Source organism: Heptranchias perlo, chromosome 17 (assembly GCF_035084215.1).
Source record: "Heptranchias perlo isolate sHepPer1 chromosome 17, sHepPer1.hap1, whole genome shotgun sequence".
NCBI lineage: Eukaryota > Metazoa > Chordata > Chondrichthyes > Hexanchiformes > Hexanchidae > Heptranchias > Heptranchias perlo.
In genome coordinates, this window is record NC_090341.1 from 19,904,442 (window position 1) to 19,931,355 (window position 26,914).

Below are 26,914 nucleotides of genomic sequence, written 5' to 3' on the forward strand. Positions count from 1 at the left end.
GAACTGATCTAAAGTAACGCAGTGTTCAGCCGGCGGTATTTCAGAGTTGCATTGGTGGCTGACACTGCGTGTGACTGGGCTCGCAGTGAGTATCGCCGTGGTTACAGTGCGGCGCTCGCGGTGCTTGTGTACGGGCGGCCTGAGGAGATGGTTTCCGAATGTTCCTCACTGACAGTCATTGGAACCGTTAGAATATTGCTGTTCTTTACCGACGTGTTCGGGACCCCTGCGGATGAGGAGGAGGGGGAGGAGAAGAAGAGGTGGTGGGGTGTCGAGGGGAGGAGGATTAGTGGGCGGGGGGTAGAGGGGAGGAGGATTAGTGGGCGGGGGGGTAGTGGGGAGGAGGATTAGTGGGCGGGGGGGTAGTGGGGAGGAGGATTAGTGGGCGGGGGGTAGAGGGGCGGGGGGTAGAGGGGAGGAGGATTAGTGGGTGGGGGGGTAGAGGGGAGGAGGATTAGTGGGCGGGGGGAGGAGGATTAGTGGGCGGGGGGGTAGTGGGGAGGAGGATTAGTGGGTGGGGGGGTAGAGGGGAGGAGGATTAGTGGGTGGGGGGGTAGAGGGGAGGAGGATTAGTGGGCGGGGGGAGGAGGATTAGTGGGCGGGGGGTAGAGGGGCGGGGGGTAGAGGGGAGGAGGATTAGTGGGCGGGGGGTAGAGGGGAGGAGGATGAGTGGGCGGGGGGTAGAGGGGAGGAGGATGAGTGGGCGGGGGGGTAGAGGGGAGGAGGATTAGTGGGCGGGGGGTAGAGGGGAGGAGGATTAGTGGGCGGGGGGGTAGAGGGGAGGAGGATTAGTGGGCGGGGGGGTAGAGGGGAGGAGGATTAGTGGGCGGGGGGGGTAGAGGGGAGGAGGATTAGTGGGCGGGGGGTAGAGGGGAGGAGGATTAGTGGGCGGGGGGGTAGAGGGGAGGAGGATGAGTGGGCGGGGGGTGGAGGGGAGGAGGATGAGTGGGCGGGGGGGTAGAGGGGAGGAGGATTAGTGGGTGGGGGGGTAGAGGGGAGGAGGATTAGTGGGCGGGGGGGGTAGAGGGGAGGAGGATTAGTGGGCGGGGGGTAGAGGGGAGGAGGATTAGTGGGCGGGGGGTAGAGGGGAGGAGGATTAGTGGGCGGGGGGGTAGTGGGGAGGAGGATTAGTGGGCGGGGGGAGGGGAGGAGGATGAGTGGGCGGGGGGTAGAGGGGAGGAGGATTAGTGGGCGGGGGGGTAGTGGGGAGGAGGATTAGTGGGCGGGGGGTAGAGGGGAGGAGGATTAGTGGGCGGGCGGAGGGGAGGAGGATTAGTGGGCGGGGGGTAGAGGGGAGGAGGATGAATGGGCGGGGGGTAGTGGGGAGGAGGATTAGTGGGCGGGGGGTAGTGGGGAGGAGGATGAGTGGGCGGGGGGTAGAGGGGAGGAGGATGAGTGGGCGGGGGGGTAGAGGGGAGGAGGATGAATGGGCGGGGGGTAGTGGGGAGGAGGATTAGTGGGCTGGGGGTAGAGGGGAGGAGGATGAATGGGCGGGGGGTAGTGGGGAGGAGGATTAGTGGGCGGGGGGTAGTGGGGAGGAGGATGAGTGGGCGGGGGGTAGAGGGGAGGAGGATTAGTGGGCGGGGTGTAGAGGAGAGGAGGATTAGTGGGCGGGGGGGTAGAGGGGAGGAGGATTAGTGGGCTGGGGGTAGAGGGGAGGAGGATTAGTGGGCGGGGGGGTAGAGGGGAGGAGGATTAGTGGGCGGGGGGGTAGAGGGGAGGAGGATTAGTGGGCGGGGGGGTAGAGGGGAGGAGGATTAGTGGGCGGGGGGGTAGAGGGGAGGAGGATTAGTGGGCGGGGGGTAGAGGGGAGGAGGATTAGTGGGCGGGGGGGTAGAGGGGAGGAGGATTAGTGGGCGGGGGGGTAGAGGGGAGGAGGATTAGTGGGCGGGGGGGTAGAGGGGAGGAGGATTAGTGGGCGGGGGGGTAGAGGGGAGGAGGATTAGTGGGCGAGGGGAGGAGGATTAGTGGGCGGGGGGTAGAGGGGAGGAGGATTAGTGGGCGGGGGGTAGAGGGGAGGAGGATGAGTGGGCGGGGGGTAGAGGGGAGGAGGATGAGTGGGCGGGGGGGTAGAGGGGAGGAGGATTAGTGGGTGGGGGGGCAGAGGGGAGGAGGATTAGTGGGCGGGGGGGGTAGAGGGGAGGAGGATTAGTGGGCGGGGGGTAGAGGGGAGGAGGATTAGTGGGCGGGGGGTAGAGGGGAGGAGGATTAGTGGGTGGGGGGGTAGAGGGGAGGAGGATTAGTGGGCGGGGGGAGGAGGATTAGTGGGCGGGGGGTAGAGGGGCGGGGGGTAGAGGGGAGGAGGATTAGTGGGCGGGGGGTAGAGGGGAGGAGGATGAGTGGGCGGGGGGTAGAGGGGAGGAGGATGAGTGGGCGGGGGGGTAGAGGGGAGGAGGATTAGTGGGCGGGGGGTAGAGGGGAGGAGGATTAGTGGGCGGGGGGGTAGAGGGGAGGAGGATTAGTGGGCGGGGGGGTAGAGGGGAGGAGGATTAGTGGGCGGGGGGGGTAGAGGGGAGGAGGATTAGTGGGCGGGGGGTAGAGGGGAGGAGGATTAGTGGGCGGGGGGGTAGAGGGGAGGAGGATGAGTGGGCGGGGGGTAGAGGGGAGGAGGATGAGTGGGCGGGGGGGTAGAGGGGAGGAGGATTAGTGGGTGGGGGGGTAGAGGGGAGGAGGATTAGTGGGCGGGGGGGGTAGAGGGGAGGAGGATTAGTGGGCGGGGGGTAGAGGGGAGGAGGATTAGTGGGCGGGGGGTAGAGGGGAGGAGGATTAGTGGGCGGGGGGGTAGTGGGGAGGAGGATTAGTGGGCGGGGGGAGGGGAGGAGGATGAGTGGGCGGGGGGTAGAGGGGAGGAGGATTAGTGGGCGGGGGGGTAGAGGGGAGGAGGATTAGTGGGCGGGGGGTAGAGGGGAGGAGGATTAGTGGGCGGGGGGTAGAGGGGAGGAGGATTAGTGGGCGGGGGGTAGAGGGGAGGAGGATTAGTGGGCGGGGGGGTAGTGGGGAGGAGGATTAGTGGGCGGGGGGTAGAGGGGAGGAGGATTAGTGGGCGGGCGGAGGGGAGGAGGATTAGTGGGCGGGGGGTAGAGGGGAGGAGGATGAATGGGCGGGGGGTAGTGGGGAGGAGGATTAGTGGGCGGGGGGTAGTGGGGAGGAGGATGAGTGGGCGGGGGGTAGAGGGGAGGAGGATGAGTGGGCGGGGGGGTAGAGGGGAGGAGGATGAATGGGCGGGGGGTAGTGGGGAGGAGGATTAGTGGGCTGGGGGTAGAGGGGAGGAGGATGAATGGGCGGGGGGTAGTGGGGAGGAGGATTAGTGGGCGGGGGGTAGTGGGGAGGAGGATGAGTGGGCGGGGGGTAGAGGGGAGGAGGATTAGTGGGCGGGGTGTAGAGGAGAGGAGGATTAGTGGGCGGGGGGGTAGAGGGGAGGAGGATTAGTGGGCTGGGGGTAGAGGGGAGGAGGATTAGTGGGCGGGGGGGTAGAGGGGAGGAGGATTAGTGGGCGGGGGGGTAGAGGGGAGGAGGATTAGTGGGCGGGGGGGTAGAGGGGAGGAGGATTAGTGGGCGGGGGGGTAGAGGGGAGGAGGATTAGTGGGCGGGGGGTAGAGGGGAGGAGGATTAGTGGGCGGGGGGGTAGAGGGGAGGAGGATTAGTGGGCGGGGGGGTAGAGGGGAGGAGGATTAGTGGGCGGGGGGGTAGAGGGGAGGAGGATTAGTGGGCGGGGGGGTAGAGGGGAGGAGGATTAGTGGGCGAGGGGAGGAGGATTAGTGGGCGGGGGGTAGAGGGGAGGAGGATTAGTGGGCGGGGGGTAGAGGGGAGGAGGATGAGTGGGCGGGGGGTAGAGGGGAGGAGGATGAGTGGGCGGGGGGGTAGAGGGGAGGAGGATTAGTGGGTGGGGGGGCAGAGGGGAGGAGGATTAGTGGGCGGGGGGGTAGAGGGGAGGAGGATTAGTGGGCGGGGGGTAGAGGGGAGGAGGATTAGTGGGCGGGGGGTAGAGGGGAGGAGGATTAGTGGGCGGGGGGGTAGTGGGGAGGAGGATTAGTGGGCGGGGGGTAGAGGGGAGGAGGATGAGTGGTCGGGGGGTAGAGGGGAGGAGGATTAGTGGGCGGGGGGTAGAGGGGAGGAGGATGAGTGGTCGGGGGGTAGAGGGGAGGAGGATTAGTGGGCGGGCGGAGGGGAGGACGATTAGTGGGCGGGGGGTAGAGGGGAGGAGGATGAATGGGCGGGGGGTAGTGGGGAGGAGGATTAGTGGGCGGGGGGTAGTGGGGAGGAGGATGAGTGGGCGGGGGGTAGAGGGGAGGAGGATGAGTGGGCGGGGGGGTAGAGGGGAGGAGGATGAATGGGCGGGGGGTAGTGGGGAGGAGGATTAGTGGGCGGGGGGTAGTGGGGAGGAGGATGAGTGGGCGGGGGGTAGAGGGGAGGAGGATGAGTGGGCGGGGGGGTAGAGGGGAGGAGGATTAGTGGGCGGGGGGTAGAGGGGAGGAGGATGAGTGGGCGGGGGGTAGTGGGGAGGAGGATTAGTGGGTGGGGGGGTAGAGGGGAGGAGGATGAGTGGGCGGGGGGTAGAGGGGAGGAGGATGAGTGGGCGGGGGGTAGTGGGGAGGAGGATGAGTGGGCGGGGGTAGAGGGGAGGAGGATTAGTGGGCGGGCGGAGGGGAGGAGGATTAGTGGGCGGGGGTAGAGGGGAGGAGGATTAGTGGGCGGGGGGTAGAGGGGAGGAGGATTAGTGGGCGGGGGGTAGAGGGGAGGAGGATTAGTGGGCGGGCGGAGGGGAGGAGGATTAGTGGGCGGGGGTAGAGGGGAGGAGGATTAGTGGGCGGGCGGAGGGGAGGAGGATTAGTGGGCGGGGGGTAGTGGGGAGGAGGATTAGTGGGCGGGGGGGTAGAGGGGAGGAGGATTAGTGGGCTGGGGGTAGAGGGGAGGAGGATTAGTGGGCGGGGGGGTAGAGGGGAGGAGGATTAGTGGGCGGGGGGGTAGAGGGGAGGAGGATTAGTGGGCGGGGGGGTAGAGGGGAGGAGGATTAGTGGGCGGGGGGGTAGAGGGGAGGAGGATTAGTGGGCGGGGGGTAGAGGGGAGGAGGATTAGTGGGCGGGGGGGTAGAGGGGAGGAGGATTAGTGGGCGGGGGGGTAGAGGGGAGGAGGATTAGTGGGCGGGGGGGTAGAGGGGAGGAGGATTAGTGGGCGGGGGGGTAGAGGGGAGGAGGATTAGTGGGCGAGGGGAGGAGGATTAGTGGGCGGGGGGTAGAGGGGAGGAGGATTAGTGGGCGGGGGGTAGAGGGGAGGAGGATGAGTGGGCGGGGGGTAGAGGGGAGGAGGATGAGTGGGCGGGGGGGTAGAGGGGAGGAGGATTAGTGGGTGGGGGGGCAGAGGGGAGGAGGATTAGTGGGCGGGGGGGTAGAGGGGAGGAGGATTAGTGGGCGGGGGGTAGAGGGGAGGAGGATTAGTGGGCGGGGGGTAGAGGGGAGGAGGATTAGTGGGCGGGGGGGTAGTGGGGAGGAGGATTAGTGGGCGGGGGGTAGAGGGGAGGAGGATGAGTGGTCGGGGGGTAGAGGGGAGGAGGATTAGTGGGCGGGGGGTAGAGGGGAGGAGGATGAGTGGTCGGGGGGTAGAGGGGAGGAGGATTAGTGGGCGGGCGGAGGGGAGGACGATTAGTGGGCGGGGGGTAGAGGGGAGGAGGATGAATGGGCGGGGGGTAGTGGGGAGGAGGATTAGTGGGCGGGGGGTAGTGGGGAGGAGGATGAGTGGGCGGGGGGTAGAGGGGAGGAGGATGAGTGGGCGGGGGGGTAGAGGGGAGGAGGATGAATGGGCGGGGGGTAGTGGGGAGGAGGATTAGTGGGCGGGGGGTAGTGGGGAGGAGGATGAGTGGGCGGGGGGTAGAGGGGAGGAGGATGAGTGGGCGGGGGGGTAGAGGGGAGGAGGATTAGTGGGCGGGGGGTAGAGGGGAGGAGGATGAGTGGGCGGGGGGTAGTGGGGAGGAGGATTAGTGGGTGGGGGGGTAGAGGGGAGGAGGATGAGTGGGCGGGGGGTAGAGGGGAGGAGGATGAGTGGGCGGGGGGTAGTGGGGAGGAGGATGAGTGGGCGGGGGTAGAGGGGAGGAGGATTAGTGGGCGGGCGGAGGGGAGGAGGATTAGTGGGCGGGGGTAGAGGGGAGGAGGATTAGTGGGCGGGGGGTAGAGGGGAGGAGGATTAGTGGGCGGGGGGTAGAGGGGAGGAGGATTAGTGGGCGGGCGGAGGGGAGGAGGATTAGTGGGCGGGGGTAGAGGGGAGGAGGATTAGTGGGCGGGCGGAGGGGAGGAGGATTAGTGGGCGGGGGGTAGTGGGGAGGAGGATTAGTGGGTGGGGGGGTAGTGGGGAGGAGGATTAGTGGGCGGGGGGTAGTGGGGAGGAGGATTAGTGGGCGGGGGGGTCGTGGGGAGGAGGATTAGTGGGCGGGGGGTAGAGGGGAGGAGGATTAGTGGGCGGGGGGTAGAGGGGAGGAGGATTAGCGAGGGGAGGAGGATTAGCGAGGGGAGGAGAATTAGCGAGGGGAGGAGGAGGATTAGCGGGCGGAGGAGGAGGAGGATTAGCGGGCGGAGGGGAGGAGGATTAGTGGGCGGGCGGAGGGGAGGAGGATTAGTGGGCGGGCGGAGGGGAGGGGAGGAGGATTAGTGAGGGGAGGAGGAGGATTAGCGGGTGGAGGGGAGGGGAGGAGGAGGATTAGCGGGCGGAGGGGAGGAGGAGGATTAGCGGGCGGAGGAAGTGGAGGATTAGCGGGCGGAGGAGGAGGAGGATTAGCGGGCGGAGGAGGAGGAGGATTAGCGGGCGGAGGGGAGGAGGAGGATTAGCGGGCGGAGGAAGTGGAGGATTAGCGGGCGGAGGAGGAGGAGGATTAGCGGGCGGAGGGGAGGAGGAGGATTAGCGGGCGGAGGGGAGGAGGAGGATTAGCGGGCGGAGGGGAGGAGGAGGATTAGCGGGCGGAGGGGAGGAGGAGGATTAGCGGGCGGAGGGGAGGAGGAGGATTAGCGGGCGGAGGGGAGGGGAGGAGGAGGAGGAGGATTAGCGGGCGGAGGGGAGGGGAGGAGGAGGAGGAGGATTAGCGGGCGGAGGGGAGGGGAGGAGAAGGATTAGCGGGTGGGCGGAGGGGAGGAGGATTAGCGGGCGAGGGGAGGAGGACTGGCGGGTGGAGGGGAGGGGAGGAGGACTGGCGGGGGGAGGGGAGGAGGACTGGCGGGTGGAGGGGAGGGGAGGAGGATGGGCGGGGGAGGGGAGGAGGACTGGCGGGGGGAGGGGAGGAGGACTGGCGGGTGGAGGGGAGGGGAGGAGGATGGGCGGGGGAGGGGAGGAGGATTGGCGGGCGGGCGGAGGAGGAGGAGGATTGGTGGAGGGGAGGAGAAGCTGCAGGGGGAAATGAAAAAGAGCGAGTGTGTACGTGTGGCTGGGTGGGGGAATAAAAGGAACAAGGGTAAAGGAGGAGGGATACTGAGTGGGGGCGATGCAGGGGAAAGAAGGGAGTTAGAAAGGAGATGGTTAACAATTGGGGTTATGGAAAGAGTAGCAACAGAGGGGAAAGAATTGCAAAGCAGAAGGAGATGATCCGGGGTAGTGGAGTTTGGTGTCTTAGGAGGAGTCGAGGCAGCCAAAGAATGGTCACCTATGATACCCTGGGATCTGTTCGTACAATGAAGTTCCCTCCCCGCCCGCCCGCGCCGCGCGCGCCCCCCCCGCGCGCGCGCCCCCCCGACACTGTGACCCATGCAACAGTGGGACATACCCGGCTGTTGCTGATCCGTAATGCAAGTTCAGACAGCAGAGTAGCAACTTCTTTCCATTAGTTGCTGATGTCTGTCTGAAGAGCCCAGCCTTTGCTGACACATAAATATATTTAATAATGGGGTTTGTTAAAATATTCAGCTGTACTTTAGTTATTTAAAGCCCTGCTTGCATCCAGCCATGAGCTATACCTGGACATATACAGGGCTTTAAAAGCCCCATATTATCCCTTCAAATTATCAGCTATATTCTACATATTGCATTTGGCAAATATTTTACTTGAAACCTTAAATAGTATCCAGGAAATAGCTGATCTGCTCAATAATTGTTAACCCCTGCAAGTCCCTTCTTGCAGGCTATTCAAACTAACTTCCCTGTATTTTTTTATTTTTAAGATTCCATCCTGTTACCTCAAGTTACTTCTGAAGGAATTCTTGGTGCTATGGCAGAAGCACTCTTTCATGCACCAAAAAGAAAGAGAAGAGTCTATGAGTCTTATGATGCTCCTTTTCCTGTGTCATTAACCCAAGAAGAAACCAGTTCAAAGGAGCAAGAACATTATTATGCTGAAATGATGAATAACAATGTAATTGTAAGGAAGCCAGAAAATATAAAAGCCCTGTATGGAAAGGTATTTCAGCAGACGGTCTCTTTGTTCAAATTTTGAACTCAATGTTTGGTAATTTTGAAAATCTCATTTATTTACTTGTATTTAAAGGGTTATTTTGGAAAAGGAGTGCTGTCGAGAAGCAGACCAGATTACAGTATTTCAGACCCTACTTTAATTGCCAAATGGAAAGGTAAATCTTCTTTAAACACTTATTTGGCCTGGTTTCTTTAACTATAATAGATGATTATTCTTAAGATGTGGTATTATGGAACACTCGCAGTAAATAGTAACTTATTGTGAATAACCTGAGGTCAAATTGGATTCAGTCAGTGCCAATAAGAGAGGGCTCTGGATAAGTAGTACTGTATTTTTAAAAATCCTGTTTTTATTTGTCCCCTCCATCTTCTCCCTAGGCCACATCAAGTGTGTGGGATGGGAGAACGAGCAACTTTTATCCCAGGCCATTTCTTTGAGCTAACTGATAGATGGTATGTAAGACTGACTCAGCTCAGGGAGCACTTCTGCTGAGGTTCCCCCAACTCCAATCAATAAGGTGGGGGTCTTCAGGAACCTGCAACCTAACCTTGCATTGTTGTATGTTTGTGTTCAAATGCAGAGGCTGCCTAAAGAGTCAATGTTAAAAAAAAAATCAGCTGATTGGTTCACAAAAAAGGCCTTGCAGCATTCAAGACTAGTCAAGTGATTGACAGATGTCCTTTAGTTATCTGGTCGTCCCACTCCCCCACCCATGTGACAAAGTTGCATTATACCGGCAGACTCATTTCAGTCTTTTGACTTGCAGTGTCTTTCAGTGGAACATTAAGTCAGGAAAAGGAGAGTATGCTGATGATGACGACAAATTCAAGTAGTACAAAATAGACCTTGCCAACTTTTCCTCCTACTGAGGTACCTGGCCCTCTACTGGAACCCAAGCATTTAATTAGCAGAAGCTGTAACATATCCTGAGGTGAATAGATACAGTGCATCTGTTTGGGGGAAAGAAAGTGATAATATGCACGGAAAAGTTATAATATGTTATGACAGATTTGGAGGTGACACCAATTGGTAATCAATTTCTCATTTATTAATAGTCAAATCAAACATGTAAAGGTATCAAATATTTAGACCACAAAGATCAAAACCCGTTTTATCTACGGGCAGAGGTCATACTTAAGTTGGCGAGGTGGTCGTTTCAAGTTTTCCGACAGTGAGGTAGTCTTCTGATAGTCCGTGTTCTTCTGACTGCGGTGTCATCTTCAGACAGCTAAATGTTCTTTTGACATCTGGTGGTCTTCACTGATTCTTCTGCCCTGAGCTCAAAAAACATTGGGTTTTTATATCCCCCCATTGCAGGAAACTCACACCATATATGGAACAACACTCATTGGACCTTTATAGATTAACAAAGATTTTTTTCAAAGAATTCAAGATAGTCAGTTTGTTTTAACATTACTCATTTAACCACAAGACCCTTTTCAAGGTAGTTTTTCAAGGAGGCCAGTTTGTGTGACCGCATTGTCGATTATCTAGTCATGATCCTGGTCTTATCTTTGGATTATTTTGCTTTTTGGGTCATTGTTCCTCTTTTATCGTGTAGCTGCCTTGTCTAGCAATGAAATGAGAGTGACTAGTCAAAGGTTAACAGTTTACATTTCAGCAAAATAAGCCACACACTCAGCAAAATACGCAGCACAGCCTGCAGAGCATGATGGTTAGTAGCATTTAAGAAATAGATGTCAAAATTTTCTCTTTCTAATAGTCTTACAATGTGAGCTGAAAAAAGGTTCTGGGTTCTGGTGGTCCATTAGCTTTGGCATTTGAGTTAGTCTTGCCCAACCAATTAAAAATAGTTTTCAAAGTTCAGAAAATAGTGTACCTTTATTTATATGCTTGCACTATTGGTATTTTAAGATGTACAAGAAAAACAAAAAAAGTTTTGTTTCTAAATCAGAGTAAAAAAAATTGTATGAACAAGAAAGGCCCACTCGGTGAATCCAGCTTGCCTCTTTATCCGTGCTGTGTTTAAAATTAATGTAATAAAAGAACTGGTATATTCAGTAAATAAAGTCAAATAGCACAGGCCTCTGAATTTTACGTAGGTGTAACATATTGGGATTTTTATCTATATGGCCTAGAAGAGATTTTAGGTTTTATTTATATTATGTTATAAAGGTAGGTTGATTTTGTGTTTTAACTTCCTGCAATGGTTTTTGATGTACTTTATTTAGTTTCTTTTTCCCTGATCAGGGCCTTCACGTCTGGTTTCACCAGGCGTGAATCAGAAGCGGTGGGCAAGCCGCCCAGGTAAGTTTAAAAATCGTTACAATTACTTAATCTGTCACAGGTAAAGTGCCTTAAGTACCTCAATGAGGTACATTTGGTTCTTTAACTGTCCTCCTGCCGGCTTTAATTGCCGGCCGGACTTCTGGTTTTGGGTTGCCCGCGTGCACAAAGGTGGGTCCCTGGGAAACTTGGAAGTCGGCGGGTTAGAGCCAGCTTCCGAACCAGTATGAGATTTTCGCAATTTTCTGAGTTCCCCCCTCCCCCAACTCACCCGCAATTGCCCCCTAAAATTGAGCCCTTGATTTCTGTTCAGTCAGAGAGTGATTGTGAGGCACCAGGCTGACGCCCGACAAGGTGAGTTAGTTGAGAGACAGCTAACTGGTGAGTAAGTTTAGTGCATAAAAAGGGCAGGGTTGTGTATTTTATGGTATGAGGAGCTATAGGAAATAAATGGACCTTGCTTTGATAATTATATTCTGTCCATTCATAAATTGCATGCAAAATAAACCGGTATGTTGCTTCACATTTGGCCTTGTCCCACTAGAGTGCTTTTCAATCTCATTTTCGAAATGATTGAAGAATGCACCTGGCAGCACATGCAAGATCATAGTATCCAGTACATGTGAGACGAGGTCTATTGTTACAATCCCCAGGTCAGGATATCACTTAACTAGATATTGGGCAGTAAAGGTGCTCTCCAGTTTTTAGAAGACATGAGGTCCGCTTACGGTAACTAGTAATGCTGAATCTGAGAGAGTATCGCCCGTAAACCTGTGAATTTGTAACAGCAGCAATAATCTTGGTTGGGATTGGTTCGTGGTCCTTGCGTGCCTGATAAAGAGAAATACAAATGAACTTGCCTATGGGAATACGTTTTAGGAAGACAGTGAGAATTTTAATCAAATACATTAATGAAAAAGTATAATTATACCAGTATCTGATTTTCACCTATGATGAAATACATTAATTTTATCCTTTTGGTTGTTTGTAGATGCCAATCTTATGCGCATGCCTATAATTTCATCAACAAAGTAAGTTTGGTCCTGTCATTAACAATTTTGCCATGTAATTCATTATTCATATTCTACCTAAAATTTTTCTCAGCTCCTAGTTTGCTTTTACCATATCCTGTCTGTACTATGTCCCACTCACCCATCACTCCAATCCTTGTCTAACTGCACTGGCTCCCGAACCCCTACACATCACTTTCAAAATCCCCTTCCTCATTTAGAAATCCCTCCATCGCCTTGCTTCACCCTACTTTTGACCTCCTGCACACTTATACCCCATCCCAGCCCTTTTGTTTCTCTAACTCTGGCCTTCTGTGCATTCCTTTCCATCCATTCCACCATGGCAGCAGAGGTTTCGGGTGTCTCAGCCCTGATCTCTGGATCGCCCTTCCTAAACTCCTCCACCTTGGTTTCCTCTTGTTATGCCTTTTAAAAAATGTTTTCAAAATCTACCGATAGAAATTTTGACCTTTTCATTATCAACTTCAAACATTAACCCTATCTTCCTCGCTGTATCTGTGTGTTTCCAGCATTTTCTATTTTTACTTCAGATTTCCAGCATTTGCAATATTTTGCTTTTTGCTCAAAGTCTGTCTATTTGATCATGCTAACTTCACCAATTGTGCTTTGTAACCATTTTTACACAGAATTTTTTAATTCACGGGATGTTTTTTAATTCAAAAAGGGATATACAAATGCAGTTTTGTTTTTGTTGTGTGAGGTGTCTCATGTAAGGAGGTCCAAATAATTAAGTGTTTAATTTAACAGGAATAAGTTAATATCTGTGTGAAATTAAATAGTCTTGGGCCTCCGCCAATATTACTACGTAGGGTGCTGCACGACTTGCGTGAGGGGGATGGGGTGAATGTATCTCTACTTTTTAACCTCTCTGTGTCTGGTCTCGTCTCCACTTAGCACCTCTCTACAATTGTACGGGTCAGATCAGGAAATCACCTTGCAGGTGACTGCACCCATCAACGTGCTTCCTACTACCGATTGCAATTTTGCTTTAATGTGCTGTACTGACCACTTTTTATAAACTTTCTGTACAAAACAATAGAAATACTTTTTTAAAATTTTTTTTTCCAGTGGTTGGTATTATTCTTTTGAAGATAATTATACTGTCTTCCCTGGAAGTGTTATGCAACTTGTACTCACTAACAAATCTGTTTTGTTTTGTTTTCACTATCTTTACAGGTTTCAGCATCATGTAGAGTGGGCTAAAAACCTCCTGCAAGCACAAGGACTGGAAGACGATGTCATTGAGAAAATGATTGAAAATTACACAAAACCGGTAGACTTACCTTGTGATAAAAGGAGCTGTGAATTTGGTGGCAGTTCAGAAGAAATAAATGTTGACTCCCAAATCTATACAACTAAAACAGAATCTGATACAAGAGCTGAAGAAACACAAAATGGAGAAGATCATCCTGCCATGAGCCCTCAAAATAAGAAACGTTGTTTGGAAGGTGATGCACCTTATGATCCTTTAGCAAAATATGGTTATGTCGACTGTGAAACAATTGACAGGGAAGCTCCAGCAAAAGTACACTGTCCCAGACACGATGATTTCATTACACACTGTGGCTGCCGATATCAAGATGCTATGAAAGAGGCTCTGCAACCTAATTCAATTAAAGATAACAACCTTTCCACAGAGCATGAATATGTACTAGTGGTAGAAAAAGTACTGCCATGTGATGATAACGAATTGAATAGAAAAGTAAGTACATTGATTAGAGACTGTGTGAAGCAGTGCATTAGAATACTGATTACATGTCTTGAGCCTAAAGCCCAAACACAGCTAAAGGCATTTTGTCTGGCTGTTGAGGAGCACCAGGAAAATTAATTCAAAACAGTCTGCTAAATGAAAAGCTGTTGTGAATATGGCACTAATTTGACAATCTTGAAAATGCCATACAACCGAGAGTTAGCCCATTACATGGTCATTATGGTCTGAGGATCTATTGAATATGGTTTGTTTTTTCATATGGAACTACTTGTAAACCAATATGGAAAGCACTATCGCAAATCACATTAAAAACAGTTAAGGTAATTGGTAATGCATCCATAACCCTCTAAAATTCAAGCCATCAAATGCAATCACCTTCTCAAAAAGCAATCACTGGCTTTTAAAATTAGTTCCAGTCTCCAATTGTCTGCCCAATACATCACAAGGTCTCCACCATCCTGGCTTAGAATTACCTTTACTCCTGATGCCTCTAATTAGCACTGAATAATCTGCAGGATACTCTCAGCTCAGCGCTCCCTTCACAATTGCAGCCCTTAACTGATGCAATTCCTGATCAGTCAGTAAAACCCAACCACATCACATTGCCTGGTAAGACCTTCAGTATTAGTTTAAAAAATGTTTGAAAAACAGCTCAGCAACCAAATGGGATCCATAATATAAACAAAACCTAAATGTTTCTTGAATACAATATTATACAACATCATAACATGCTCATAATTTCATCTTTTGTGCCTTATGACATGAGGTTCATTCATAGAAATGGCCTACTCAGTGGAGGTTATTATGAAGCCTCCAGTTATACTGGAGCCTGTACAGAGTTTGCATTCATAGAAACAGAGTAGGACATTCAGTCCCTTGAGTCTGCTCTGCCATCCAATGAGATTATGGCTGATCTGTATCTTAACTCCATCTACCTGCCTTTATACCATATCCCTTGATATCCTTACCTAATAAAAATCTGGCAATCGTGGTCTTAAAAATTTCAATTGTCCCAGCATCCACAGCTTTTTGGGGGAGTGAGTTCCAGATTTCCACTACCCAGATTCCTGATCTTACTCCTAAAAGGCCTATCTCTAATTTTAAGATGATTCCCTCTTCCTCTGGATTCCTCCACCAGAGGAAATAGTTTCTCTCTATCTACCCTATCAAATCTCATTATCATTTTAAGTACCTGGATTAGATCACCGCCCAACCTTCTAAACTCAAGGTTTCTACAACTTTGTAATTTAACCCTTTAAGCTCTGGTATCATTCTGACAAATCTACGTTATACCCCTTCCAAGGCCAATATATCTTTCCTGAACATCGGTGCAAAAAACTGAATGCAGTACTCCAGACGGGGTCTAGGCTCTGTACAACTAAAGCTTCACTTCCTCACTTTTGAATTCCAACTCACCTGAGATTTTAAAAAAAAGCAAAATACTACAGATGCTGGAAATCTGAAATAAAAACAGAAATTGCTGGAAATACTCAGCAAGTCAGGCAGCATCTGTGGAGAAAGAAACAGAGTTAACATTTCAGATCTGACGAAGGGTCATTGACCTGAAACGTTAACTCTGTTCCTTTCTCCACAGATGCTGCCTGACTTGCTGAGTATTTCCAGCAATTTCTGTTTTTATTCCCCTGAGATAAAGGCCAATTAGCCTTTTTGATTACTTTTTGTACCTGTGCATTAGATTTTATTGATTTGTGTACATGGAGAGCTAAATACCTTTTGCTCCTCCCCAGTTCCTAGTCTCACCATTAAGAAAATATTCCGATTTGTCTTTCTCTAATCTAAAGTGGATGAGCTCACACTTCCCCACATTGAGCACCATCTGCCAAAAGTGAGTTTTGCCCACTCACTTAGTCTGTCTATGTCCTTTTCTAACTTCCTGCTCCCATCCACACAATTTACTGTGTCACCTAACTTAGTATCATCTGCAGTCCTGGACATACAACTCTCTACTTCTTCATCCTAGTCATTAATATATTCTGGCTGACTGATCTCTCAAGGTGCATATCAAGTGCTGTCCCAAGTTTGGTTCATGTATTGAGCAATAGTAAAATCACTGGATGCATAGGGTTTTCCATTCCAGCAGTAGTCGGCTGGAGAGTCACATCAGATAAATATAACATCATAAAGGAAATCTCCTGTGGTTAACTCCAAGGTCAAGAGTTTTGATTTCAAACTGCAGTGTGACTGAAGAACTCTGTAGTTTAACAGTATCACTGTAAATTGAACTGTTGTTAGTGTGTATGGATTGGCATTGAGGTGCAGTGGAATGATATGTGGGTTCAGTTGCCTTGGAACTACAATCACATTAAATTAAAAAGGCTTGATTCCATTATCCAGCACCGTCATTCCTCATGAGCACATACAAAATAAAATAACTAAACCAAATTACTTTGGTTTTAAAAAAATAATAATTTGGCTTTCCTAACAGAAATGTTTTGTGTTTTTGTTTCCTTTTAGTTTGAAGCGACAGAAAGATTAGTCTGCAAGAGGAACCCTTTCAAAATTTTTGAATATCTTCAGCTCAGTTTGGAAGAGGTATGATGGAGCCAGTAAATGTACAAAATCCCAAACTTTTATTTTTAACTATTAATTAAAGTTAAGAGTCTGGTGATATTACCACTATAACTTGAAATGGCGAAGGAGCCTGTTGCTTAATTCATAATATTGGAAGATGATACATTACATAGTGATATTTAATTTTACTTGTTTGGTAAGTGCATCTGTTTAATCCTTCCTTGTTACAGTGTAAGAAACAGCTTTAAGCGTGGCTTATAGTGAGTGATACTACACAATGTAGTCATCAAATGGTTATTGCTGTCACTGTACTCTTTACACTGAACAGGACTGTATGCAGCCATATCGGCTGAGTGCACTGGATACAGCAAAGGCTATGGGCCCCGACAACATCCCGGCTGTAGTGCTGAAGACTTGTGCTCCAGAACTAGCCGTGCCTCTAGCCAAACTGTTCCAGTACAGCTACAACACTGGCATCTACCTGACAATGTGGAAAATTGCCCAGGGATGTCCTGTCCACAAAAAGCAGGACAAATCCAATCCGGCCAATTACCGCCCCATCAGCCTACTCTCAATCATCAGCAAAGTGATGGAAGGTGTCGTCGACAGTGCTATCAAGCGGCACTTATTCACCAATAACCTGCTCACTGATGCTTAGTTTGGGTCCCGCCAGGACCACTCGGCTCCAGACCTCATTACAGCCTTGGTCCAAACATGGACAAAAGAGCTGAATTCCAGAGGTGAGGTGAGAGTGACTGCCCTTGACATCAAGGCAGCATTTGACTGAGTGTGGCACCAAGGAGCCCTAGTAAAATTGAAGTCAATGGGAATCAGGGGGAAAACTCTCCAGTGGCTGGAGTCATACCTAGCACAAAGGAAGATGGTAGTGGTTGTTGGAGGCCAATCATCTCAGCCTCAGCACATTGCTGCAGGAGTTCCTCAGGGCAGTGTCCTAGGCCCAACCATCTTCAGCTGCTTCATCAATGACCTTCCCTCCATCATAAGGTCAGAAATGGGGATGTTCGCTGATGATTGCACAGTGTTCAGTTCCATTCGCAACCTCTCAGACAATGAAGCAGTCCGTGCCCGCATGCAGCAAGAACTGGACAACATCCAGGCTTGGGCTGATAAGTGGCAAGTAACATTCGCACCAGACAAGTGCCAGGCAATGACCATCTCCAACAAGAGAGAATCTAACCACCTCCCCTTGACATTCAACGGCATTACCATCGCTGAATCCCCCATCATCAACATCCTGGGGCCACCATTGACCAGAAACTTAACTGGACCAGCCATATAAATACCGTGGCTAAAGGAGCAGGTCAGAGGCTGGGTATTCTGCGGCGAGTGACTCACCCCCTGACTCCCCAAAGCCTTTCCACCATCTACAAGGTACAAGTCAGGAGTGTGATGGAATATTTTCCACTTGCCTGGATGAGTGCAGCTCCAACAACACTCAAGAAGCTTTAGACCATCCAGGACAAAGCAGCTTCCTTGATTGGCACCCCATCCACCACCCTAAACATTCACTCCCTTCACCACCGGCGCACCATGGCTGCAGTGTGTACCATCCACAGGATGCACTGCAGCAACTCGCCAAGGCTTCTTCGACAGCACCTCCCAATCCCGCGACCTCTACCACCTAGAAGGACAAGAGCAGCAGGCACATGGGAACAACACCATCTGCACGTTCCCCTCCAAGTTGCACACCATCCTGACTTGGAAATATATCGCCGTTCCTTCATCGTCGCTGGGTCAAAATCCTGGAACTCCCTATCTAACAGCACTGTGGGAGAATCTTCACCACACGGACTGCAGCGGTTCAAGAAGGTGGCTCACCACCACCTTCTCAAGGGCAATTAGGGATGGGGAATAAATGCTGGCCTCGCCAGCGACGCCCACATCTCATGAACGAATAAAAAAAAATCATGTTTAATATTTAGTATTTCACATCTCTTAATATGGCTAAACATTTTTATCTGACTGTCATCAAAAATAATTCAACGTTTTTATTTAATTAACATTTAATTATATTTGCTGTATACCTGTTCCCGATAGATTTTTAAATCTAGACATGCAAAACTTTCACTCACAGTACTTACATTTAAATTTATTCCTAATTCTCTGCCATTTCAGGCCTTTTTCCTTGTCTATGCCTTGGGATGTTTAACCATTTATCATAATGAGGTAAGTATTATATTTTCTTTTGTATTAAGAATTATAAAATTGATCCGGGCTCCCAATGGCTCAGCAAGTTTATCCAGTGAGTAGTTAAGCCATGCAGACCAAGAAAATCCAAGATTCAATCCACAATCTGTGCTGATTTAACTGATCCCATTTGAAGTGGTGGTAGGAGCAATACAATTAGGCTTAGCGTTCCTGGGTTAGGTAAGGCAAAACCGGTTCCTGCTCCCGATTGCTATCCATTGAGCTATGGAATGAGTATGTGTGGAATTTGGATGCAGTTTCCCCTCTCCAGCATAGAATAGGCTGCTGTCACTTACTGTAAAGACACATGCATGAATAGTGGATGAGGTATCAGAGCACAATAGGGGCCTATGGAACCGTGTCCCAGCAAAAAGTTGGCACCTTAAAGTGATTGGAGGGGTGGGGGGAACTTGCAGAGAAAATTGGCAAAGACTTGGAAATTCCCCTTTGCTCTTTAGCAGCTTTATAAAATACATATCCAAACATCCACCATTCCTCACTCCCTTGCCCCAAATTAACAATTTTAATAAGAATATTATCAGGCAACTGCAGCCTTTTCTCTCTCCCATCAACATTTCCCATGTAGATTTTTTTTTTAAAGAATAAGTTACCACCTATTTTTCCCTCCTGTTCTCTTTTTGTGCTCCCACCAAGTCATGCACCTGAGAAGCTGTGTGCATTTCATGCTTCTAAAATCCTGCTCTAAAGCAAGCAGCAACAGGATTCGGACTCTCCCTCCTCTACTGTGCCAACTTGTCCTTCCTCCACTTGGAAACTCAGCCCTTCGTCGATAGATTTTTTTTTTGTGTGCCCTGAAAATTACTTGCTGATCTTTGGCTATGAAACCAATGGGAACGTTGATTGAAATGATATAATTTCAAAAAAAAGCCATCATCTGGATTAATCTATCCACTAAAAATGCAGATATTAAATTTGGTAGTGGTGGCGGTTGAGAATTCATTGGCGGAATCAACGTCTAGAATGTTCAACTTAGATGAAACAGTAAGGCAGCTCTAATATATATGGATTAATTTCCTATTATTTGTTTCAAACATGCATGAACATAGCAAAGTTAATGTCCATTTACTTCCTGATACAGATTGCAGTTCCTCTGTATTCTGATTGAGCTCCAGATGACATTTTTTCTGTTGGGAAGTAATATGACTAACAGTAAGCACCAAAGATGGACAAATTTAGGTCACTGTTAAATGCTGACTTTTAGTATACCTCCTTTTTCTGGGATGCAGCAGTGTATTTTAGGATCTATTTGCCATATAAACAGAAAGCAAAAAGTGATGCTTGCTAGTGAGGGTTGAAATGACAGTCTGGCCCCATGTTAATAGTGGGGTGTTTTTGTTTAATTTCAGGAGCCTCTGACTATTGTCAAATTGTGGGAAGTATTCAGTATGATTCAGCCTGAGTTTAAAACCAATTACATGGGCTATCACTACTTTCGAAGTAAAGGCTGGGTGCCAAAAACTGGACTGAAGTATGGAACAGATCTTTGTAAGTATTTCCTAAGTTGATGTTTTTGAACCTCATTATTTTGGCATAGGAGAAATTTTTAGATTCAAACAAGCCTAATGGTAGAATCCTAATAGCTCACGCCTGAAATGTCCCAGGTTTAATCCCTGGTCTGTACTGTGTTAGCTAATCTCAACCCAGGCAACAGTAAGAGTTCTATAGGCTAGGGAGGGTAGAATTCTTGCCTCTGAGTCAGAAGATTGTGGGTTCAATCCCAAGAATGAGTGAAAGAAGGTATCATATGTATATTGTTACTCAATGGCATGTATTACTTTTGGACTTTGTCACTTGTGCACCTACTGCCTCAAAACAAACTCTGGGCCGCATTCATCTCCTGCAGTTGGCCATGACCAACCATTTATCTTTAATTACTGAGACCTGTTGAGTATTTATGGATTCTCGATCAACAATCCAATATTCTGACTAGTGAACAAAAATTAAGCCAATTCTTCTAATTCTAATCACCTGAAGGGTCAAAACCTGTCTTTTCTTTTTACTTCTACTGGCTGACTCCTGCGGTTTCCAACATTTTCTGTTTTTATTTCAGATTTCCAACATTTGCAGTGTTCTATTTCTTCCAATGGTATCCTAGTTTGTTGCAAATTTCTTCTGTCTCAACCCTTTTAAGGCAGTTCTAATAATTTAACCGTTTATTATTAGTAAAATCCTGAATGATAGACATCAACAAAAACAACTTGCATTTATATAGCACCTTTAATGTAGTAAAACGTCCCATGGTACTTCACAGGAGCATAATCAAACAAAATATGATACCGAGCCACATAAGGAGATATTAGGACAGGTTTTAAGGAGCGTCTTAAAGAGGAGAGAGAGGCGGAGAGGTTTCAGGATAGAATTCCAGAGCTTAGGGCCTGGTCAGCTGAAGGCACGGCCACCAGTGGTGGAGCAATTAAAATCATGGATGCACAAGAGGCAAGAATGGAGGAGCGTAGAGATCTTGGAGGATTGTAGGGCTCGAGGAGGTTACAGAGATAGGGAGGGGAGAGGCCATGGAGGGATTTGAAAACTAGGATGAGAATTTTAAAATTGAGGCGTTCCTGGATGGGAGCCAATGTAGGTCATGATAGTTGTATAAAAACATTAAAGTAATGTAACTTTATTCGACAAGCTTTTCATGTGTTCTGAATCACCAGCTTTTTAATGAAAATAACTCTATATAATGGAAAGGAGATATTATTTTTTGACATTTCTTTAGATCTGGTATTAGCTGTGGCTCATGCACTCTCGCCTCTGAGTCAGAAGGTTGTGGGTTCAAGTCCCACTCCAGAAACTTGAGCACAAAATCTAGACTGACACTCCAGTGTAGTACTGAGGGAGTGCTGCACTGTCCAAGTTGAAAGCAGGACAAATCCAATCCGGCCAATTACCGCCCCATCAGTCTAATCTCAATCATCAGCAAAGTGATGGAAGGTGTCGTCGACAGTGCTATCAAGCGGCACTTAGTCAACAATAACCTGCTCACCGATGCTCAGTTTGGTTTCTGCCAGGGCCACTTGGCTCCAGACCTCATTACAGCCTTGGTCCAAACATGGACAGAAGAGCTGAATTCCAGAGGTGAGGTAAGAATGACTGCCCTTTACATCAAGGCAGCATTTGACCAAGTGAGGCACCAAGGAGCCCTAGTAAACTAGTAAAATTGAAGTCAATAGGAATCGGGGAAAACTCTCCAGTGGCTGGAGTCATACCTAGTACAAAGGAAGATGGTAGTGGTTGTTGGAGGCCAATCATCTCAGCCCCAGGACATTGCTGCAGGAGTTCCTCAGGGCAGTGTCCTAGGCCCAACCATCTTCAGCTGCTTCATCAATGACCTTCCCTCCATCATAACGTCAGAAATGGGGATGTTCACTGATGATTGCACAGTGTTCGGTTCCATTCGCATCCCCTCAGATAATGAAGCAGTCCGTGCCCGCGTGCAGCAAGACCTGGACAGCATCCAGGCTTGGGCTGATAAGTGGCAAGTAACATTCGTGCCAGACAATTGCCAGGCAATGACCGTCTCCAACAAGAGAGAGTCTAACCACCTCCCCTTGACATTCAATGGCATTGCCATTGCCGAATCCCCCACCATCAACATCTTGGGGGTCACCATTGACCAGAAACTTAACTGGACCAGCCACAAATACTGTGGCTACAAGAGCAAGTCAGAGGCTGGGTATTCTGCGGCGAGTGACTCACCTCCTGACTTCCCAATGCCTTACCACCATCTACAAGGCATAAGTCAGGAGAGTGATGGAAATAAGAAATGGATGAATGCAGCTCCAACAATGCTGAAGAAGCTCGACACCATCCAGGACAAAAAGCAACCTGCTTGATTGGCACCCCATCCATCACCCTAAACATTCACTCCCTTCACCACCGGCGCACCGTGGCTGCAGTGTGTACCATCTACAGGATGCACTGCAGCAACTCGCCAAGGCTTCTTCGACAGCACCTCCCAATCCCACGACCTCTACCACCTAGAAGGACAAGGGCATCAGGCACATGGGAACAACACCCCTGGCACGTTTCCATCCAAGTCACACACCATCCCGACTTGGAAATATATCGCCGTTCCTTCATCGTCACTGGGTCAAAATCCTGGAACCCCCCTACCTAACAACAGCACTGTGGGAGAACCTTCACCACACGGACTGCAGCGGTTCAAAAAGGTGGCTCATCACCACCTTCTCAAGGGCAATTAGGGATGGGCTATAAATGCTGGCCTTGCCAGCGACGCCCACATCCCATGAATGGATTTTTAAAAAGTGCCATCCTCCACTTTGAAACGTAGGCCCCGTCTGCCCTCTCAGGTGGACGTAAAAGATCCCATGGCACTATTTCGAAGAAGAGCAGGGGAGTTCTCACCGGTGCCCTGTCAATATTTATCCCTCAACCAACATTACTAAAAAAAAGTTTACCTGGTGATTATCACATTGCTGTTTGTGAGAGCTTGCTGTGGGCAAATTGGCTGCCGCTTTTCCTAGATTAGAACAGTGACTACACTTCAAAAGTACTTCATTGGCTGTAAAACGCCTTGGGATGTCCTGAGGTTGTAAAAGGCATTATATAAATGCAAGTCTTTTTCTCTGTGCCACTGATCATTCAGCAACTAGGAGCATAGGCAAGCAGATAAGCTGCTCCTGGCCACATTGTCCTGCTGCTGTTTCATCTGCCGTTGAGGGGTGGACAGAGCAGCCTTGGGTGATGCCCGCTGCTTCTATCTTGTTTCCTGACATGCAGCATTTGGCATCTGCCCAACACAGGTGACATGGTTGAAACAGAGAACCTGGCGAGGGGAGTTGGAAGGCGCAAACCTGCATCCCACCTTTCTTTTGACAGCACATTGTTTGCATATGGAATAATGACTATGTCATTGCTATTGTAACACAATATCCTTCAGGAATGGTATTCTGCATTAGAAAGGCTGAAGCAAAGATACTTGCGGCAAAATAGGATACTAGCAGAAGAATCGGGTTACCTCTGATTTGCAATAATAAAGTTTACACCACTCATTAGAAGAGTTATTTGATTACTTGGCATATTATACTCAAACGTGAGCTGCACGAGATTTATTCCAGAAGGTTTCTATGTCATAGAGCCCAGACATTTCTGTTAAATAATTGATGACCAGCCTAAGAGGTTTTCTCTCACTTCCTGTCCATCTCAGTTTGTTGGCTGTCATGGTTTAGGAAGAACTTATTAGCATTACCAATCTCCAATGATCTGCTTGTCTGTTTTAATATTATCCTTTCTACTGGGGGATCTAGGTCTTAGGTGAACAAGTTTGCTATTATAAGTGTAGTTAGGATTCATTTCCTATGAAATTAAGATTACTTGGGATGGTTACTTGTATGTTTAATTTATTGAAAGTTTAGCCCTCTTTTATACAAGCCATGTTTGTTGCTGCATGTGGACAAAACTGGAGGAGCATCTGTAGAAAGTTATCCAAGAGGAACTTAGAAAAAAGTAACAAGTTAAAAAAAAAATGAAATTAACAGGGAGGAGGATAAACATCGTACCCAGTAATAATTCACTGGCTTACTCCAGGCAAAGGCCAGCAATTGCAATGTTGGATGAATGTAAGGAATCTTACAACACCAAGTTATAGTCTTACAACACCAGGTTATAGTTGGACTATAACCTGGTGTTGTAAGATTCCTTACATTTGTCCACCCCAGTCCATCACCAACATCTCCACATCAATGTTGGATGAGTTCAGTGTGATTTATGGGGAGGTGTCATGTAACATTAGATGAGCCCCACTGCACTTAGTCACATAACAGTCAGTATTTCTTGGACTGCTCCAACCAAATGAAATTAGAACATAGGTGCTTTTGTGCACCAGATTTCAAGTGACAGTTGATTTTCTATTGTATTTCAGTACTGTATCGAAAAGGACCTCCATTTTATCATGCAAGGTATGAACAGTGCGGTTGAATAGTAATTGTATTAGACTCTTATTCCACTTTCTAATATTCAAAAGTTCCAATGATCCTTTTCTTTCTGCCTACAGTTATTCAGTGGTGGTTGAAATGGTTGATGATAGTTGTCAGGGCTCACAACGTAGGCCCTTTACTTGGATGTCACTTGCTGGTTTAAACCGAACCACTACTAATGTTTCTAAGGTAAAGGTCCTCATAAGATGTACAGCCAGAATTTCAATTTAGTTGATGTTAACTCTGATCCCTATTCTTGAGTATTCAACTATTGTGTAATAATACAGAAAATTCCTGATTTGTTCCTAGGGTTCCTCTGTCACTTCCTCTGTGGATCATAGATTTTCAGAGTAGGCAGCAACTTTCATTGTTGAAAACATTTTGGGATCCACAAAAAAGTAGATAGCATTCCTAATACCCCCAGAAAAATCACCACAGAATCATAGAGAAATTTATAGCACAGAAAGAGGACATTTGGCCCATTGTGTATGCTAGCTCTTTGCTAGAACAATCCAAAACTAATCCCTGCCTCTCCCCATAGCCCTGTTTGTTCCTCTACTTCAAATATTTTTCTGTTCTTCCATTTAAAACGTGCAATGGTCTCTGCCTCATTTACTGCTTGTGACAAAACATTCCATTCCATGCTCTAACAACACTCTTGTATAAAGAAATTCCTCCTAACATAATTTTAAATTGATGACCTCTTGTCACTCACTTACTGCCCAAGCAGTGGCAAAAGGATTTGCCTATTTACCCGTTTCCTGCATTACAACAGTGACTACACTTTAATAGTACTTGATTGGCTGTAAAGCTCTTTGGGACGTCCTGAGGTCATGAAAGGAGCTATATAAATGCAAGTCTTTTATATCAAAACCTTTTCATAATTTAAAAAAAATCAATTAAATTTCCTTAGCCTTCTCTGCTCCAGTGCAAATAGAATCGACATCTCATATCTTTCCTTATCATATAATTTCCCATCCCTGATATCATCCTGATGTATCTACACTGTACATTCTCTGTGATAAATCTTCTTTCTATAATAAATGCCTGAAATTCACACAATACTCTAACTATAGCCTAACCATATAAATTTATTATAATCTCATTATCTAACACTGTATTCTCCTATTTATAAAACCCAAAATGCTATTGCCCTTTCTTTGGCTTTATCTGCTCGCGTACTTTTAAGGAAAGATATATTTGCTTCCCCAGATCTCTCTGTTCTTCCACACCCTTCAGCACTTTTCCATGGAATGTATATTTCCATTTCTTATTTGTCCTCCCGAAATGCATCACCTCCAACTTACCTTGTTGTTTGCCCATTCTGTGAATCTATCTAGATCCTCCATCAGGTCTGATAAAAGATTATGTTTCAGGTGGGAACTATCTTTCTCTTTCAGATACTGACTGACCTAATATATTTCCAGTATTTTCTATTTTTAATGTCAGTGTTTTTGCTTGTTTTAATATTTACTCTAAAATTTCTGCTATGACTTTTCATTCCAGGAGCTTCTGTTATGTTATTTAATTAAGCCATCAGACATGACTGATGAGGAAATGACATCACCAGAATGTATGAAGAGAATTAAAGTTCAGGTGCAATGGATTTCCTTCTAGTGAAATTATCAATAGATAAGAAAACTAACTGTAGCCACAGTGTTTTGTCTTTGTTTAATTTACAGCATATCCATTACTTCAGAGCTAATCTTGTCTGTCTCTGTGTTTTAGGAGCTGATTGTAAGCCGTTGGATTTCTTCCCGAGAACGCACTGACCAAGAAGAATTGTAGCATTTTCCAAAGTATTGGTCCAGTGGATTAATGCAGAGACCAAATAAATGTATCTATAACTAGGGCAAGAACAGTGGAAGCCAATAACATTCAAAAGAAGATTTTTTTTTTAAACTGTGATTTCATTTCTGAACATTTGCAGCATTCATTGATTCTTAAAATGCCAATATACATCTAATTAATTTCAGTTTTCACAGAATTTTTTTAAACATCTGTTTTTATCAAAATAAAAGTGCCAATTTCAACAAAAGGCCTGCACACAAAATGTTCACCTATCTTTTCTCTTTCCAGATGCTGACAGACTTACTATTTCCAGCATTTGCTGTTTTTATTTTTACTAAAACCTGATTTGTTCAAGTGTGCAAAAAAAGTCATGACACCGTTGATTAAAGTCAATTCAAATTAAGTGCTGTGAAACTGATGAGTAAACATTTCCTAAGCAGAACTGCAGAAATCACTAACTCTCAACTGCATTGTGATGCTAAGAATTAAAACCTTAAAACTTCATACACAACAAAGGCAGTGTATCAATTTGTAATTGCTGCTGATAATTTATACTCACAGATTACAGTATTTGTATATCACATTTATTTTTCATGACTAATCCTTCTGTTCCACATTGCCACGTAGTCACAATTGCACCAGTTTATTCTGTTTGCTTAAACACTTAATGGAAACTTTTTGAAAACTGATCTGCCTGTGAACCATGTGAATGGTAGCTCTCGTGGCTGATACAGGTCAAATTCAGATTTTAAGCCTATTAAATATTCATAGGGCAATTGGAAAATGGCTGTAAATCCTAATTTTAAATGGCTGTTCCTTTTGATTTTATTATTCAACCAGTCCATTAAAAGACTATATGGCTTCGAATGACTTTTCAATACTTATTCTGTGAAATTGCACTAGAATTAGGTAGATTCACCATAAAAAGGAAACAGAATTATATCTTTTTGTTAGGTTTACTCAATCTTCATTTGTAATGAGGTTTACATTGTGTGGCATTAAAAATTAATGTTTAGAGTTTTGTTCAAAGCAAATGCTTGAAATGTGA

The 26,914-nt window shown here is 47.8% G+C and overlaps 1 protein-coding gene across 6 annotated transcripts; it reads left to right on the forward strand.

Annotated features, from left to right (window-relative positions):
* On the forward strand, positions 1–26,733 carry tsen2 (TSEN2 tRNA splicing endonuclease subunit). Of its 6 annotated transcripts, none has more exons than XM_067998664.1 (13): positions 1–85; positions 8,136–8,371; positions 8,459–8,540; positions 10,598–10,654; positions 11,625–11,664; positions 12,841–13,366; positions 15,851–15,928; positions 18,044–18,094; positions 19,483–19,621; positions 24,021–24,057; positions 24,153–24,264; positions 25,582–25,671; positions 25,804–26,733. In XM_067998664.1, exons 2-13 carry the CDS (start codon positions 8,183–8,185, stop codon positions 25,861–25,863), a joined length of 1,461 nt encoding a protein of 486 aa, XP_067854765.1. In that variant the 5' UTR covers positions 1–85; positions 8,136–8,182; the 3' UTR covers positions 25,864–26,733. The 6 variants fall into 6 exon arrangements, with proteins under 6 accessions (XP_067854765.1, XP_067854763.1, XP_067854764.1 ...); XM_067998662.1 differs by lacking the exon at positions 1–85 and adding an exon at positions 94–186; XM_067998665.1 differs by lacking the exon at positions 1–85 and adding an exon at positions 110–128.
* The last annotated feature ends 181 nt before the right edge of the window (positions 26,734–26,914 follow it).